A 19,538-nucleotide genomic window follows, 5' to 3' on the forward strand; every position below is an offset into this window, starting at 1 on the left:
TTCTGGCTCTAGGGGGCAGTGCACATCTCAGTTTTAAAGCTGAAGAGCCAGCACTGTCTGAAGACGTCTCTATGGTCATGTGGCTGGCATGACTAAAATCCAAAGGCGCACAGAACGCTGTTACCTTCCCACCAAAGGTGGTCCCTATTTTTCTACTTGCATTTTTTACGTGCTTTCGAACTGCTAGGTTGGCAGAAGCTGGGACAAGTAACAGGAGCTCACCCCGTTACGCAGCACTAGGGATTTGAACTGCTGAACTGTCAACCTTTTGATCGACAAGCTCAGCGTCTTAGTCACTGAGCCACCACATCCCTTTGCATAAGGATAAACTAATAGTTCATTGATTTTCACTCTTTTGGGGTAAGAACCTATCAGCATGGCACATCTTGCCTTGGGAATCTTTGACCGCTTTTATTTGAAAAAGTGCTCCAAATCAGCCCGATTGTGAGGGCATCTCCTGTGCACAGACTTCTTCAGTTCACCCCACAGATTTTCAAATGGTTTCAGCCCAGGCTCTAGCTGGTCCATTCCAAAACTTTGATCTTCTGGTAAAGCCATTCTTTCCTTGACATGGGGGGTATGTTTTGGGTCGTTATTGTGTTGAAACGGGAAATTCCTCTTCCTCTTCAGCATTTTAGCAGAGGCCTGAAGATTTTGTGCCAAAATTGACTGGTTTTTGGAATTGTTCATAATTCCCTGCATCTTGATTAAAGCCACAGTTCCAGCTGAAAAAAAGCAGCCCTAAAGCCTAATGCTGCCACCACCATGCATGTATGGGCAGTGGTGAAATCTGAACCGGTTTGCTACCGGTTTGCTGGCTGCACATGCGCGCTGTGTGTCAAGTGCGCACTGCGCTTGCGCATGCATGTTTTGCACCAAATGTGCGCTGCACGCGCATGGGCACTATACACCAAAAGGAGGCTTGGGTAGGTAAGTAGAAGAGCTGGGGAAGGGCAGAATCAGCTGTGGCGTGCGATCTTGGGAACCTTTTTAAAAACTTTTTAAAAGCAATTTTTACTACTGGTTCAGGCGAATAGGTAGTAAAAAATGCTTTTAAAAAAGGAAAAAAAGGGTTCCGACAATCACAGCTATGCCACGCTAACGTTGGAACCTCTTTTTTTTTACTTTTTAAAAGCATTTCTTTACTACCTATTTGCCTGAACTGATAGTAAAAAAATGCTTAAAAAGTTAAAAAAAAAAGTTCCAACGATCAGCTGAGCGATGTGCGGTTTTTTTTTTTTTTTTTACTTTTTAAAGCATTTTTAACTGCTTAAAGCATTTTAAAAATGCTTAAAAAGTAAAAAAAAAAAAAAGTTCCGACGATTGTGCGTTGCTCAGCTGATCGTTGGAACTTGTTTTTTACATTTTTTTACTACTGGTTCAGCAAACCAGTAGCATTTTTTACTACCGGTTCAGGTGAACCAGCCCGAACCGGTAGCATTTCACCCCTGGGTATGGGTATGGTGCACTTTTGGTGATGTGCAGTATTGTTTTTGCACCAAACATACTTTTTGGACTTATGACCAATCTTGGGTCTCATCAAAACATAACACATTTTTCCACATGCTTTGGTCAGACTTGATGTCGTTTTTACATGAAGGTTTAGGGTTAGGGTGGACGTTTTTCCTTGTAAGAAAAATTTCCATCTTGCTACCCTACCCCAGATATATGAAAAATACAGGAGATTGTTGCCAAATACAACCGGTATTTGCTAGAAATTCCTATAGCTTCTTTAACATTGCTGTAAGTCTCTTGGCAACCTCTTGAACCAGTTTTCTTCTAATTTTTTCTTCAACTTTGAAGGGGCATCTAATTCTTGGTAATATCACTGTTGTGCCATATTTGCTCAAAGTGACAGTCTGTTGATAATAATTGTGTTGCATATAGTGGTAGGATTCAGCTGGTTTGCACTGGTTCAGTAGAACCGGTAGCTAAATTTTTCTGGAGTTCGGCAAACCGGCTGAAATGAGGGGCAGGAAGCCCTGCCATGCTCGGTGAGGGGGAAAGAAGACACAGCAAGAGGAGCCCCGTCTTGCTTCACGCACCCCAATGAAAGGCAGTGGCAGCCCGGCTGCTTCTCTTCCCCGCCCTCTCTGGCATTGGAAGCCAGCTGTCAGCAACACATGCAGTGGCCCATTCATCCCTCACTCTCTTTCTCTCTCTCTCTCGTGTGGCTCACCCAGTGCCACAGTCCACTATGCAGGCCGGGAGCCGCTCTGCCATCCTCCATGGGTTTGAGACACTGCTGAGGAAAGGTGCTGATGACCCCACGGGCCTCTCTCTCTATCTCTCTCTCCTCCTTCCACCACCACCTAGATGCCCGTGCTTCCCCCAAGAATGCGGGCATGGGAGGGAGCAAGCAACAGAAGAGGCAGAGTGGGTTGGTGCGTCAAACCAGAGGCCTTTAGGAGAAGCAGGGCAGACAAGGGACATGGGCGGGTGCTGCTCTCACGTTTCTTCTTTCACTTTGTTGGGGCTGGAGGTACTCGCTGCCTTGAGTTGCCCTCCTCGCTTTATCCAGTGACAGAGATGGCATTTTAGGAAGCCATAGTTTAATTATGGCATTCAGCACGTGATGGAATCCTCTTTCTTTGACCACCATTCTTGGGGGAAGCGAGGGCATCCGGGCGGTAGTGGGTGGGTAAGCGCCGCAGCACTGCAATGGAGAAACAGGCAAAGGAGTGGCCAGTGTGAGGGTAGGAGGCGGCCACTTTCCCTCTCCCTGCTCCTCCTCCTTCCCTCATGCCGGCCTCTCCATTTCCCATTTCTCCCTTGCAGAGCAGTGTCCAGGATCCACTATAACGGGGGAAGGGGGGAATTTAACAACCAGTTCGCCCAGGGCCAGGTTGGCTGTCATGGGAGGTTCATCCCACATGTGCAGTGGAGCTGGGGGATGGGGATGATCCACGCCTCCCACGATGGCCAACCTGACCCTGGGTGAACCGGTTGTTAAATTTGAATCCCACCACTGGTTTCATGGTATATCCAATACCTTGGGAAATTTTTATATCCTTCTCCTGATACTTTCCCACAGTAAGATCATTTTGATGCTTTGTAAGCTGTTTTTAGACCATGGCTTTTGATGGAAGAGGCAATTGCGTCAATGTCAGAAAAATCATATTACAACAGCTGAACCAATGGTGGGTTGCCCCCGGTTCACACCGGTTCTATAGTACCGGTAGTAAAACCGGCGGGAGGCTCCGCCCACCGATCCTGATGTCATCAAAAAGCTTCTGCGCTTGCGCGCGAGCGAAGCAAACACCCGCAGCCCTGCTGCGAACCAGTTGTAAAGGTAAGTAGAACCCACCCCTGAGCTGAACTTTATATGGGCTTGATCAGTGTCACCTTAATTGATGACAGGTATTACTTAACATCAGTTTGAACGTGATTAATTCTGAACAGTCACATTCCTACTTTTAAGAGGCTATGAACACTTATGCAGCCACATTCTAATTTATTTCCCCCCTAAAAGATTTGTTTTTCAATTGAATTGTACACCTTATGTGTATACTAAGTATGGAAAAAATTCCAAAGATCTTCATCTTTTTTTTTTTTTACATTTACAAAACACTGACATTTTAACAGGGATGTGGTAACTTTCCATTGTATTCATAAATACATTTATACAGAAAATCCTCCCCGTTCTTAGGTGGCAAGAAGCAACAAAGGTATGTTATTTATCTGTGAAGATTGAGTGAGTAACCAAAAGTTGAATCACTGGATTTAACAGCTGTTATACAATCGCAGTAATACAAATGAAGAATATAGTACGAATTCAGCAACGAAAAAGGTGTGCAATATATTTTCCAAATACACACCCGCAGTTAATCTGCATTATTTTCGTACAGAAGTACCTATGGAGCGTTTGCTGCAACTTTTCCTCTATCAAATACAAAATTGCAACGCAAAAAGCACCAGGAAGTAGTTTCCCGGTTCGGCGCATGCTCACTCCGAAAGCTCCTCTCTCTTAATCTTTCCATCACTTCCTTCATTCTGAAAACTCGCCGCTTTTCATCTTTTCCACCTCATCCCGTTGCACCAGGCCGAACTGACGCATGCGCAGCATCGCGGTAAACAGGGAAAAGGCTTCGCCCCTCCTACTTCATGGCACGAACGTTTCGCCAGCTTCCCTTCATGCGCTTTCAGACAGGAGAAACAGTTTCCCTCTTCGCTGCGTCTGCGCGCTGGCCTTTCATCCGGGTACTGGAAGACGATGAATGCTCCTTTCCAAGATGGCGGCGGAGGGAGGAGGGAAGGAGATGAACGAGATTAAGACCCAGTTTACCACCCGCGAGGGGCTCTACAAGCTCCTGAGCCACTCGGAGTACAGCCGGCCCAACCGGGTGCCTTTCAATTCGCAGGGCTCCAATCCCGTTCGCGTTTCCTTCGTCAACGTCAACGACCAGAGTGGCAATGGGGACCGGCTCTGCTTCAATGTGGGCCGGGAGCTTTACTTCTACATTTACAAGGGGGTCCGCAAGGTAACGCGCCGAAGAGGAGGGAGGGGAGCGCCGTTTGTCAGCACTGCTGGGGGTGGTGGGCGGGTGGGTGGGTGAGGAGGAGGCACAAGGGGGACGGGTCTTCCGGCTCTTTGCTCATCCCTAGCAAAGGGGTCGGCCGCGTGGTGTAGCAAACTCAGGCACACCGTGGTTGTCAACAAGGCGTTTCCTCGCCGGTTTATTTCCCCCCTCCCCCCGTTGATACAGGGTCCTACTCCCTTGTCGTTTCCGAATGCAAGTGATTTACCTCAGAAATAGGAGGCAAAATCTTGATTTTGCGGTGGCAAAGTTGTTACCGTTTAGCTCAGCCGGGCACATTACGCGGGATTCTAAAAGCTTAAAGAACGGGTCGGATTTGCTTTTGTTTTGTTTTTATTTTATTTTAAAGGTGGGGAGTACTTTGCAAAGTTTTGATCTCATTTCCCTAAGACAGCGCAGATGCTCTTTGAGCTTTGTGAAGGCAGGTATCCTCTAAAATAAATGTTGGATTATGCTTCTGAGGGCAATGATGGAACTCACGGTTTTTAAAAAATTTTTTTAAAAAAAGATTAGCTAAAATTGTACTTAGTCTAGTGCTCTGTGAATGTTGAAGCCGCAAGAGGAATATCTTTCAAATTAAAGAGAGAGTTGATCTGTGAACACCTTTTCTACTTGTCAAAAAAGCCTGGATTTGTGTGTTTGTTTTCCCTTGTGCAAAGTGTTAGATTTGATAAGGAATAATTTTCAGAGGTTGGAATAGTCCTTTAAGTACATGTATCTGTCAGAACTAGGTGTTTTACTGTTTGAACTTGGCATGTGTTGTTAAAGACCCAGGTTAAATAGCCATTCAATCACCAAAGTTAGTAGTAGTTCTGGTCCTACAATGTACTTCATAGCATTGTGAAATTATCGGAGAAGGGACTGCTGTATATGCTGCTTGAGCCTTTCAGGGAAAAAGCTTCAAATATGAATGTAATATGTTTAAAAGTACCTTAGTTACAGGGAGAAAAAGTATTTTGTCAGATAGTGAAATAGAAACAGGAGCAGACCTTTTCATAACTTTAATAATGTGATTATTATTTAGCTTTTTGATAATATACTTTATGAAGCCTTTACTTTGTAAAAGTGTGATAGATATATTTTGAGTCTTTGACTTAAGGTAGTTAACAAAATATTAAATTCTTCCTTTGAATGCATATTATATGAAGTAAATGTAACAGTTCATGTACATACTGAAACATGCAATATAGATATTATTTAGTTAATACATTGATTTTAGTTCTGATTAGTTTGAACACAATATGTCTTACGTGGTTTACCTAACGTGTTAGCACTGAATTCAGATGTGCTGCAGTAGTCAGGCTGTATATTTTACTAAAATATTGAATGTAATAGCTAAACCAAAGATAAAGGATTTAGATATACTCAGATAGATGCATTTGATGCTAAGGAATTTGTCCTAAGTATTTTAGCAGGTCAAGGGAAAATATTGAGAAATAGTGAATATTGAATGTATATTTGTTTAATAGTGAAGATGTTACACAGTGTTCAGAAAAGGCTAAATTAAATTCACAGTTCTGTGTCTTCCAATATGTTGGACAATATCTTCCATCATTAATAGGCAGCATGGCAATGCTCTTGTTAGCTTGTGACAGATGCCATAGTTAAGCGTGAGCTGTCAGATTGGAAAAAGTTGATGTAAAATATTCTGTAATAAATGATACATTGTCAAGCATTTGTGGAAATGTCACACTTCTACTATACTTGCTACTTTTCTGCTGTTGAAAGTAGATGTGCTCAGTCTTTTCAGTGGAAAATAATGTCTGCTCCCACTTTATTTAGAGTGCCCTGGATTTCAAAGTGATATGTGTCATAAAATATGGGTAGGAAATAGGAATCTTTGTTAAAGTTGATGCATACATAGCAACAAAGTCTTAACTTTTATATGTGCGTTGTACATCTTATGTAACAATTGGTGACTTTTAAGTTAAAAGATTAAAAACGAATGTTCATACTCTGTGACAACAGGATAGATACTGAATGGTGAATTCTTGTTTAAGAAGAGCCTTTCAAATCATACTGGATGTATCTGGAGTCCATCAGGTTGGTTAAGGTATCATATAGTCCAATAATGAATAAAAACCGGTAAGTTTACTACAAACTTGGTAGTGGAACATAGTCTATCTAATAAGTATACCAAATTACTAATTGCTTCTAGAATAAAAGTTTCATTAAAAAAAGTTTAAAACAATGCATCCATACAGATGTTTATGCCAGATTTTTAAATTGTTTATTCTAATAGTATGTTAGGATTAGGATTAATACAATTTAAATCATACAAGTTTTCTGACCTTCATTTAGACAAAATCATTGAACTATTTTGGCTTTCTCTACATACGATAATATACTTCAAATGAAGTAAGCTTCTAATAAGATACTTTTGGAATCAGAGGCAGATGTTCTACAATTTGAAATTATGTCCATCTGCCTCAGTCTTGAAAGAAACCCAGACTGCAGTTAAAATAACTAACAGAAATATATAGGTTCTCTGACTTTTACAGTTTTAAACTTCATATTTTTCTGCTCTTTCATTGTAATGATTATTATTTCACAGTCCTGTTAACATTCTGTTGGAAAACACATTTATGATCTTGTCTTATTAGTTTTTGTATTGCAAAGCTGAAATCATAATAGAGCTGGAAGGGACCTTGGAGGTCTTCTAGTCCAACCCCTTGGTCAAACAAGAAACCCTATACAATTTGAGCAAGTGGCCCTCCAGTGTCGTCTTAAAAACCTCCAGTGATGAAGCACCCTCAACTTCTGAAGGCAGGCTGTTCCACTGGTTAATTGTCCTCACTGTTAGGAAGTTTCTCCTTAATTCCAGGTTGCTTCTCTCCTTGATTAGTTTCCATCCATTATCTTGCCTTCTGGTGCTTTAGAAAATAAGTTGACCCCCCTCTTCTTTGTGGCAGTCCCTCAAATACTGGAATACTGCTATCATGTCTCCCTTAGTCCTTTTTTTCTCTAGTTTATTTGTATAAATGTCTTGTGGTATGACTGTGTGTGTGCATACTCAAAATTCTATTCAGGATTACTTAATATGTAAATATAAATACATTTTCTTAATTTGTTACAGAAAATACCTGAAAAAGTTATGTTCAGTTAACATAAATGTCAGTTTATGGGGCACTATTCAGGGAGTCTTTGACTTATAATCATTGGTTTGGTGACCATTAGAAGTTAAATGCACTGAAAAAAATGACTTAGAACCAGTTTTCACACAATGGTTGCTGTATCTCAGTGGTTCTGTGATCAAAATTCGGATGCTTGGCAACTGGCATGTATATATGGTTGTAGTGTCCAGTGGTCATGTGATCACCTATTGTGTGACAACCTGACAACCAAAGTCAAGGTTCTGGTTGAAGCCAGATTCACTTAACAACCATGGTGCTAAGTTAACAGCCACAGTGATTCACTTAACAACTGTGGTAAGAAAGGTTGTAAAATGGACCAAAATGCTTAACAACAGAAATGTCATGCTTAGCAAGAGACATTTTGGGCTCAATTTGTGGCTCCAAGTTGAAGACTGCCTGTAGTATATTGTGTATGGGACTGCCTTTGAATATTGCTTGAAAGGTATAATTGATGACAACTGTATTGCTTCAAACTGTTTTCAAATTTCGGAATACCACCCCCTTCCTCATCCTATTTGGGAGCTTAAATATGTTTCCTCCCTTGTGCCAAAAGAAGAAAGTGTCAAACAATTTCAATATTGTTGCCAACAGTATTAACAATATTGTCTCTTAAGAAAATTCCTGGAATCAAGCTTAACTTGAAAACCCCTTTTTCATGGGTTTGATGTATTATTATTAATTCCTACGTCCACAGTGGAGGGTTTATCAGTGGTGCTTGCCTTTGTCTGGCCTCTCTAGAAAGTCCCAAGATTTTTTTTTCTATGCCAGAGTTTGTTTTTGGATAGCAAATATTTTAATAGAACAATTTGTTCTGTTTCTTAATTTGTTTCTTTAGTTGCTTTTTGTGTTTTATTGTTTTATTTTCTTTCAGTATAAATGATTTAAATATTATTTCAGCTGTGAATACATTTGGCAAGCCCTATCCAAAACCAGAACCTTCTATGGATAGTTAGTTTGGTAGGATTATAATAAGGATGCTTGACAGTGTATTTTTTCTGAAATGATTTGCTTACCAATGGTATTCTGTATTTCCTTTGCATGTCTATCAACTGTTTAGCCATTATGAATTTTTATTTTCTTAACTGACTTGAAAGAACTGTCTGATAGAGAGGATTTTTTTTAGTATGTTTTATATTCTGAAAATAGGTTCTGTAAATTTGAATCTATTTCTGTATATCTGGACAATATATAGAACAATTTACCAGGTTTTTTTGCTCTATCCCAAATTTGTTCTTTTACTTTCTTACACTTGTACTGTATCATTCTGCATATTATCTTAAATTGTTTCCCATAATATGCTGGATATCTATCTCACAGCTGTTATACTTTATATAGATAAAATGCTGCAGTTTGGTTTAATTTGTCCATTGCTGTAATTAAATAGCCTAATGACTTGATACTATATTCTTGTCTCCTTGTCTTAAACACATTCCTTTTCTGTATTGTGAACTTTCAAAATTAGTGGTTTTCTGAGATTTTTAGCTAAATTAATTTGTGTCAGTGGTGAAAGGTTTTAGCTGAAATATACAGATATCTATATATATATATACTTTATATATATAAAAAATATATAAAGTATATATATACTTTGATCTCTTCCCTTTGTATTTCTTGATCATTTTCACAATGATGGAATTTATTTTAAAGCATAGATTAAATTCTTCTTTGTTTCCTGAGTAATCTCTTAGCAGTTTATGTTGTTGTTATGGTACAAATGATACCTTGCCACAAAAGAGAAAGGTGTAGTGTGGTTGAAATTGACAGTCACTCTTGCAGGTACTTCACTTGGATTGCCAGGTGGAAATCCCTTGTTAGGAAAAGCAAGTGCCATGGCACTTTTCCTAGTAAGGGAACAAGTAGGACAGTTTGCAGCTCTGTTCACTGGTTCCCTACTTTATTTGCATGAACTTTTGAGTTCATCTTATATGTCAAAAACATTATTTTCTGTCCATGAGAGAAAATAGAGAATGGTGGCTCCTGATCATGGAGGTGAGAAGTGTGCTACCAGAGGGTCTGGTTTCCATTTGTTTAACTTGTCCCAATATCATCTAGTCTGCCTGGGTAGGTGGAGAAACTGATCTGAACTCTGAACTGTTATCAGATTCCTCAGCCTGATTTATGAGGGTTCTGCAGAAATTATGTAGAAAAATAATCCAGAAAATTGGCTGAGGTAGTGTTGCTTTCTAGATCTATAACTATGTACAAGGAGCATGTTTATTTATTTTTCACACATTATACTAATATGACATTTCTTAGCGATATATACAATTTGACATGGACAGAGACTTTATTTTCTGCACAATAGGATAACTGCATTTATTCCTTATCTTGTTTATATCTATAGGCAAGAGTTCATTGGTTCCTTGAATCATGTCTCCAGAGATATTACAAGGAAATGGCTGTTCCTGCAGTAAACATGTTTCTTGTTGTAGTTAGTACAACTGTACATTTCTTTTATGGGAACAGTACATATAGTATGTTTTTTTAAAAAAATGTGGAAGATTTTGAGATAATCAGAAAAACAATTCTTCTATATTTTTTATCACTTAACCAATGTCTTTGTCTTAGCAATATTAATATCATGTATGTATATTCTATGGAAAATGAGAACTAGAATATTGCTCATGATTACAGAACAGTGTGGTGACTCTAGTTGGATCCTGTTTCTTTTTTGAGCAGCGTCCCAGGACTAAAGTGCTGTTGTATCTGGGAACCTTTGTTGTCTGGATATCACCATTGTCAAGGCACCAGGAACAGAATCTCAGATGTTTACTATATACAGAAGTGGATAAAGAAGAAACCTTTCTTCAGAATATCCCATCCCAAGCTGTTCAGGAGTTTAAAAGTTTATAACGGAACTCTTACATTGAGCCCACTGATTATGGGGAAACAGACTGAATATAAGAATAATATAATTTGATGAATCAATCCATGCCAATAATCTGTATTTTCTGTCTGTCTGAATAGCAATGCACTATGTATAGAAGATGCCATATTGAGAAAATGTAAATGCTTTTCTGCGCTCCTAATATTTAGAAACCAAACTTCTAAATGTTACTTGACCAGATTAACTAGTTTCCTTTTTTTGTTTCATAATCAAGGCTAATTACTTTACATTTGTTTTAATACTGGATTACTTCTTTTGTGGTTCTAGTTTTTTTCTAGAAAAAGCCCAAAATAGAAATTATTTTAGTAGATCTGTCAAAATTGAATTGCAGGCTCATTGATGATCTTATTCATGGGCTTTGACTTATTTTCTGCCTCACTGCTTATAGAATCTTCTCCATTTTAAGGAAGTTAAAACATTTTTCCATACATTTAAAAAACCCCAAAATAAATTGGATAGCAGAAATGTGCAGTGTTTCGGATTTAATTCAGAATAGGTACTTTGGCACATATGTGAGTACAGACATAACACCTGACTGCAATTCATTAAAGCAGTGAGCAGCCACAGATCCTGTAGAAAGACCCAGCTGCCTTAACACATTGCGGACAGCTGATGTATTCTTAGGGTTCCAAAGCATTTCTTCCTAACACAGTGCAAAACATTTTGCAGCTGCTACTAACTTGCAGCCTTTATAATTGTTGCCTGTTATTTAGCTTAGTCATTTGGGAAAGTTGATATTTGTAAGGTCAATAAAGGAGAAGGAATGATTGCAACAGATTTTCAACTTTGTAGCTGAATTCTATCACCTAGTTAAGATTTCTCCTTCCTAGTTATCATTGATGCTTTATTGTTGCTACTCCCTTCATGATTATATAATTGCCCTTGATTTATCTATCATCTTACTACCTTGTTTCCTGTTTGGAGAAAGGCAGCAGCAATGATCAAAGCTGACTATCCAAGAGAAGGAAAATACACTACTAGATTGTAGTAACAGCTTATCTCCTGAATACTGCTGAAAAAAGATTATGGAAGCTTGCATGTGTAATGCCATCTATGCTGGAAAAGGAAGAGAACGATCAGAACTATATTGATCAGTGTGTAAAAGTAGAATGAGGGACTATCTTATTGTTATGGTGGAGACCCTCTGCAAATTGAAAACTCTTGATTCAGTCCTAATATTACTATAAAACCAGAGGTTCATCAATAACATGATATTGATTTAAAATAGGCATGTGATTTTAATTCAGGATATAGTTTGATATGGTCAAATTCAGAGGCCAATCAATTTGTCAGGGTCATACTGAAACCAAAACTTTGTATTTCCCATTAATTATAATGAAAAATCCACAAGTATGCACAATTATTTACTTTTAAATCAGGACAAATTGAAAATTTAGGAGACTTTGTTACCAGGAAGAAGCCAAGATGCAGCAAATAGTTATAGGAGTTTGGATGATGGAGCTCTATAAATTATTTACATACAAAGATGCTACAATTTTACTTTTGCAGGCACATAGGTTCTTATTTGGAGATACATTTTACCAAATTTGAAATTATTGTGATACAGTATAGTTTTGGTTTGATTTTTGGTTTTGAAAGATGTATAGGATCTTGAACCACACAGATATGACTCTTATTTTGTTTGGCAGGCAGTTTGTATGAAAAGAATACCTATTGTAACACTTACCCCTTAATTAAAAGTTGAATGGTGGGTAAGTGTAGATATTTATTAGATACATAAGGAAGGAAAATTGAGGGGGCATATTTCTAAAAAGTGTTAATACAGAACCCTTATTAAAAGAACCCTTGTGTTATAATCCTGTCAGCAAGGCTGGAGAAAGAGGTAGCTTTAGGTGAATGAATAGAAAACAACATTGGATTGATACCAGGTTCTCATGCTATATATTGCAGTGCCTGTTACTCAATGACTGCAGTTCCATCACTCCTTCCTGGATTAAATACTTCAGAATGAGGTCTTCAGTGTTAGATATCATGAATGAGGCAATCACGGTAGCCATCTATGCAGCTGCAAGCCAAACAATTGCTACAGTGGTTAGATCATTGCTCCTCACTCTGAAGATCATTTGTTATGAGTTACTCGGGCTAAGAAGAGAGAGTGAAAGGAGCAGCATGCTGGCTAGCAGGTAGATACTTAAGTAGACGACCAGGACAGTAGACAGGACAAGGGTGCCAGAAAGAAATCCTTTTCTCTTTGAAATGGGGACTACTTGACTCCATAGTGTGACATTATCTAAAATGCATTTCTGGAATCCTTCAAGATAATCAAATAATATGAGATGCTTCAAGAAAATCTACATCCTGTTCTGTAAGCTGTGAAGGCAGTCACTCTTCATTTGTAAAGACATATAGCAGTGATGGCGAACCTTTTCGGCACCGAGTGCCCAAACCAGAACGTGTGCATGCCAGAAACCCGAAGCCCAGTCTGATTCAGTTTGGGATTCAGCAAAATTCAGTGTGTATTTCTGGTTTACATACTCTGTATTTCCTACTCTATCCTCTTACCCATGCATCCCGAACACCCATCATGTATTATTGAACCTGAGCTGGTTAATTGCTTTCCAAGATAATGTGTTGTTTTAAAAAGATCACAGATGTTATCTGTTATACATTATCTATAAACCTGTCCATTTCTATAGCAGTTGAGATACAGGAACAAGATAGGGATGCTACTGTTGCAGAACCCTCCCATCTGCACAGTGGCATCCTGGCCTGAGCTGTCAGTCTTACCTTAGGGTAATGATTGATATACCAAAGCTGTTTATCCTGTGTGGTTTCAGCACTTCATCCCTGGGGTAGTTCTGAGGAGTTTAGGATTTCATGGCTTCCATCGGAACAGTGGACTTGTCTAGGTCATCAGGTGCCTATGTGTGTGGGGGGTGGGGGGCATCCTGTCATATCTGATTTCTGTTGCAGAGTACTTAATCTGTCAGAAGAGAAAAAAAATTGTAAATAGCTCAATTTTGGTTGCTTTGATTTCTAGAATGGGTCTAGTTAGATAGATGCTTAAGCCCTCCTCCTGGAGAGAGTACATATACAGCCTGGGGGCATCTGACAGCCTAGGTCTAGGCAATTGTGAATGCTTTTCTATTGGGGGGAAGGTACCAACATTTATTAAGAGGCACCGATACATCTCTTTAATGTTTAGGTCCAGCTATTAATACTGATAAAACTCTTGCATCCATTAGATACTTAGTAACCTTCAATTGGGTATCATAGGACAAAACCTTTTCAACAAATGTAGCAGAAATAAATTAGCTTACAGAATGCTCAGGTCCTGTACTCCTGAGGAGATGAAATGTGGGGAATTTTTGGCTGCTTTAGCACCATTGTGCTGCTGGTGGTCATTGCTGGTCAGCCACAGTCACATGATCCTCATTTTCAACATTCCTTGACAGCTTCCCACAAGTTGATGGGGAACCTGAAAAGAATGGATATGATTGCTGTTGCTTCTTGCCATATTCCTACTAGGAAAGTTTTTGCTTGTGGGAGCTTTCAGGGAGAAGGTCAATGGAGAAATGCTGCACCTTCTACACCCAGTCCCTCTATACTTGCACTGCACCAACTACTCATGTACGCCCTCATTCCCTCACTCATCCAGCTGCAGTTATTTGCCTGCCAGCTGGCAAGGGAAGGAAGGAAGATTTCCGATGCTCAGAGCCAGCTTTCTATAAGGAAGCTCAATGGGGAAGCCATTGAAGTCAGTCGCTTCTGCTCCCACTGATTTTTTTTTTCTTGCCTACCTTGGTCATTCTGTCTGTGTTTAGGTAAAGAAATATTTCTGAAAATAAATAAGGAAATATTAATGAAATAATGAGCCAATGGGTCATGGATTGTCTAGTATTAATTAATATTACCTTAGTCTTCAAGCTTTCCCTCCTTGTTCAGGAGGTGGAGGGGTGGCAACTAAGATTCTGGAAGAAGTGATTATCTTAACCTTTACAGGTCCTGCCAAGCGATGAAAAATGGTCAATCTCACCAGGGACCCATGGAAGGCCTTGGGTAAGGAGAATGCAACTCTACTTGTCTTGTTCAACCTTTCAGTGGTTAATGATGGAATCCTTTTGTAATTTTTCCAAGAATTGGAAGTTGGGGGTACTCATAATAATTCTTCTCTTTCCTACAGTAGGTGGCCAGTTGAGTCAGTGTATGTGTTGGGGCAGAGAGATTAAGCCCTAAGGCCCTTCACTGACCTGGGGGGAGTCAACCATCTTTTCATCTAATTGAAGCTGTTATTCAATGGCTTGGGATATGGTGTTATCAGTGTGCAAATAATACTCAATTATACATCTCCAGACCAGTCAAGAGATAGAGTAGAAGTCATGACTTGATCCGAAGGTTATAAAGGTCTGGATGAGAAGGACCTACTAGGACCTAACTCTACCAGGACAGAGTGACTATTGGTTCAGAAGTCAAAGCTGGCTCTTGCTAAGATTGTGCTACAACAGAATTGGTGTGGAATTAAGGCCAGAGTTTCTCCCTGCTGTCCAGCAGAAATGAGAGTCCAGGAGAACCTTTGCATATAGTTAATGCACCAATTATAAGTAATCTTCAACTTATGATGGTTATTGAGCCCAAAATTACAGTTGTAAGTCATTGCAGTCATTAATAGAGGCATCACAAACTAGACCTGATTTTTTTTTTACATTTTTTTGTAGTGGCTGCTAAATTAATTTCCCCCAATGGGTATTTTTTGCTGGAAATCGAAGTAAACGTAGGAAATCAGCAAAAAAGTCACAAATCATGTTCATATGAATGTAGGGCCCTGCAAACAGCCGTAAAGCTGAGCCAGTTGCTAAGTGCCCCAAATGCGATCCATGACTATGGGGTGTGTGGCTGTCATAACTTTGAAAATGGGTTGTAAGTAGCTTTGGGAGAGTCCATCATAACTTTGAATGGTCGCTAAGCAGCAAGTTGTTGAGAAATACCTGTATGGTATTTTTATGGAACAGAAAACCAGCAGTAATTAGTTATGCACTTGTCACATCAAGGTTGCCCTTGAAGATTATCCACAACATATTTAACGCAGAATGTGGTGAGCTGCATGTTACCTAGTGGTGTGTATTTATTTATTTAAAATTATATCTTGCATTTATTATTTTTATAAAAATCTCAAGGCAGCAAACATGCTTAATAACCTTCCTCCTTTTTTCCTCCACAACAACTCTGTGAGATGGCTCGGGCTGAGAGAGGCCGACAGGCCCAAAGTCACCAGTTGCTTTCATGCCTAAAACAGGACTAGAACAACCAAGCTCAGAGAGCACCAAGGACCACATAATATATGTTCCATTGACTATATATCATGTTTATTACAGGGACCAAGCAGGGTGGATTTGATTTAAATCAAACTGATTTAAATCACGATTTAAATCACTAGTCAGTAAGGCTTGATTTAAATCATAGTTTTCTACATAAAGACTAATTCTTCCTGGTATAACTTTAATATGCAAGTAGATGAAGATTTTTAGAATAACAACTTTTCATATTAGTTTTTTTATCCCTAGTTTAATAGGTTCATCATTCATATTTGGATAACTTTTCTGTTGTACCGTATTTTCCGGCGTATAAGACGACTTTTTAACACATGAAAATCTTCTCAAAAGTCGGGGGTCGTCTTATACGCCGGGTGTCGTTCTCCTGTAACCAGGCAGACCAGCCCGAAAGGTTCTGATGAGCCTTAAATAGCTCTGGCGATCCAAACTCTGACGATCCCAGCTTTGCCTGCTAATCAGGCAACTCAGCTGGGATAGCCAGAGCCATGTAAAAGGAAAAAACTTTTTTCCTTTCACATGGCTCTGGCGATCCAAGCTCTGACGATCTGCTAATCAGGCAACTCAGCTGGGATCGCCAGAGCCATGTAGAAGGAAAAAACTTTTTTCCTTTCACATGGCTCTGGCGATCCAAGCTCTGACGATCTGCTAATCAGGCAACTCAGCTGGGATCGCCAGAGCCATGTAAAAGGAAAAAGTTTTCCCCCTCCAGCTTGCTTAGCTTAGCTGCTAGTCGCAACGCTTGCCTTGCTTCGCTTGCCTGAATCCATTCCATCAGCAAGCAACACCCTGCCTGCAATCAAGCAGGCAGGGAGTTGTGGACTTCAACTCCCAGAATTCCTCAGCCAGCAAAACAAAGCTGGCTGAGGAATTCTGGGAGTTGAAGTCTACAAGTCTTAAAGTTGCCAAGGTTGGAGACCCCTGTTCTATTGGGTAAGTTTTTTCCCCCTTTGGGATCTTTAAAAAAAAAAGTTAATTGGGTTTTTTTTTAGTTGTTCTTTTTTAGACCTAGCCATTTAAAGTTTAGGAAGTTTTAAATTTAGCTTTCATATAAAAATAAAAATAAAATAAAATAATATTTGTGCAGCTTTCTGAGATTTAGTGTGTTTTTGTAGTGTTTCACTCTAACTATACAAACACACAAAATCTCACAAAGCTGTATGTGGAATTTTGTGTGTGTAAAGTGTGAAAGTTGTTTTTTTGGGCTTTTTGTGGCTGTGTGAGGTTTCTGCTTGTTGCAGGGGCTATTTTGGGTCTAGCACAGCTGCTTTTACATTGTGGGTGAGCCAGTTGTGTTGTGTTGTGTGTGTGTAAAGTGTGAAAGTTGGTTTTTTTGGGGCTTTTTGTGGCTGTGTGAGGTTCCTGCTTGTTGCAGGGGCCATTTTGGGTCTAGCACAGCTGCTTTTACATTGTGGGTGAGCCAGTTGATGTTTTTTAATTTTTATTTGGTGTGTGTTGGAAGAGGGGTAGTCTTATATGGCGAGTATTTCCCAAACCCTATATTTTAACAGGAAAATTTGGGGGTCGTCTTATACGCCCAGTCATCTTATATGCCGGAAAATACGGTACTTAGGAAGGAGAAAAATAATCATTACCTTAATAATAACAATTTAAATAGATTTATTCAACTGAAACAATAACATTACAGCATATGTTATTTGCTTAAACAAACATCCATGTTTGTTAACTAATTTGGCTAAACAAAATATATATATTTTAAGAAACTTAGACTGTCAGCCCAGCCTACATATGAAAAACTTAAATACTGTCCTCTGTAGCTCACTCGTCATCGTCATCTTCTTCTTTGTTCATAATCTGGAAAAGAAAAACAAGCTTTCCTGCTTTATCGGGTCCCAAACGATTTCTCAATTTAGAATGAATGAGTCCAAAGGAAGAGAATATTCTTTCAACGCCTGCAGAAGAAGCTACTGCTGTTAAAAGTGAAATCATTACTTGAACAGTCTCTAAATTCAAGTGCTTAAGTGACTTCCACCAGTTCACTGGTGTGACTTTCTTTAAAATATCTTCAGCAAACATATATTTCTTGAATGGTTCCCCCTCAGCTTTGAAGTTTATTATAGTTGGCATTACAGATGGATGATTGCTGGATACCAGTGTCATAGCTAACTCCTCTTCCTCAGCACTTAAGTTTTGACCCTGATACTGGATATTGACAATATTTGCCAAAAAATGAGTTGGAGACAGTACTTGTCCCATTCGTTTTTTTAATGCTTGTAATTTAATTCTGTCCATGTGTAGTTCTGTTTTTAAGTGTTCACTCAGTTCCTTCCAAATTTCAACAGCATCAGCAATAAAACAGCTATTTTTCTGTATTTTGTTTAAAGCTTCAGAGATGGGTTTTAGGATGCTCAGCATATGTTCAACATTTCTCTTAAGGCCAATGTTGAGGATTTTGGCCGTGACAGTGCCATCTATTTTATCTCGATTTTCTTCACAAACTGTCATCAGAATAAGCCAGTTCTTGATATACTGCTCAAAACAGTCCACCACAGAGTTCCATCTAACATCTTGTGGGAGCGTTAGCTTGGTTCCACCCATCCTTTTCAGAGCTGCTGCAGCAAAATGATTGTTACGGAAGTATTTAGCAATTTCAACAACATTAGTCTTTATTTCTGGAACACTTAAGTCTTTGGCTAAGAGGTGCAGCAAACGAGCACTGCAACCATATGTTATTAGCTTTGTATTCCTTTCCTGCTCTTCTAAATTTCTTCTCATCTTGGATACATTTGCAGCATTGTCTGTGACCAAACTGCGTACTAGACATTTCAATTTTTGTTCACATGTTATAGCTTTTACTGCCACTTCTTGTAAGTATTCTTCTGTGTGTACATTTCCTGACGTATCAATTGTTTGTGCAAGGAAGACTTTCCCTTCTTCTGTTGTTATACAAGCACATACAATAGGATCATTGTGGACATTACTCCACCCATCAATACTTAGGTTAACAATTCTACCCTCCAGAGCTGTTGCACATTGCTCCATTTCTCTGTCATACACTTTATCCAGCAGTTTCCCTGCAACATCTGCTCTGCTGGGTGGACTGTATCTTGGTCTCAGTGACTGAACCATATTAATGAAACGTGGGTTCTCAGTCAGACGGAAAGAAGAGTTCATTGCATAAACAAACTGGGCAATTTTTTCATCAATTAACTCTTTCTAATCTGCTAGTTTTTATCACAAATTTATCTATGGTGGTTCCAGGAGGGAAGGGTTTTTTCTTTCTTTTAGGTGATAGTGATATGTGGCTGTGGGTGTCTGATGATGATGATGCTAATGAAGCACTATCCTGGATGGATAACTCTGAAACTGTAGAACAGGAGGATGGTGATCTTGAAGATGGATAGTTTCCAGAATCCATGAATTCCCCTAAACAAAAAAGTCAATGCTGTTATTTTATTGTTTATACAATTTCTGCTTATTGTACACAGCACTGCCCCAACAGGAATATTTGCTTTTCTTCATAACTGTACCAAATGACAGTAACATGCAGTATTAATAAGAAATATAATTTTGCTCAAACATGACAGTTCAAGGCAGTCTTTAGAAATACGATTCAATAAAAATGTTTACCAACCTGAAGATCCTGCCTGTTCAAATGTGTTTCTTTGGTCATCTTCATCACAGCACTTCTTATGATGTTGCCTCATTCGGGCCACCAGGCCTTGCATTT

The 19,538-nt window shown here is 39.2% G+C and overlaps 1 protein-coding gene across 4 annotated transcripts in view; it reads left to right on the forward strand.

Moving 5' to 3' along the window:
• The first annotated feature begins 4,146 nt into the window (after positions 1-4,146).
• The window catches only part of WDR20 (WD repeat domain 20), a 63,360-nt gene continuing 47,968 nt past the window's right edge, over positions 4,147-19,538 (forward strand). For 3 of the 4 annotated variants that reach the window (XM_070942011.1, XM_070942018.1, XM_070942025.1), the window contains exon 1: positions 4,147-4,481. In XM_070942011.1, the coding sequence (XP_070798112.1) occupies positions 4,218-4,481 (264 nt within the window). In that variant the 5' untranslated portion in view covers positions 4,147-4,217. Of the gene's footprint in view, positions 4,482-14,522; positions 14,580-19,538 lie in introns of all 4 variants that reach the window. The other variant, XM_070942033.1, reaches the window with a different exon arrangement.

Source organism: Pituophis catenifer, unplaced genomic scaffold (genome assembly GCF_029215685.1).
Source record: "Pituophis catenifer annectens isolate HBS135680 unplaced genomic scaffold, rPitCat1.0.hap2 SCAF_1, whole genome shotgun sequence".
NCBI classification, from domain to species: Eukaryota; Metazoa; Chordata; class Lepidosauria; order Squamata; family Colubridae; genus Pituophis; species Pituophis catenifer.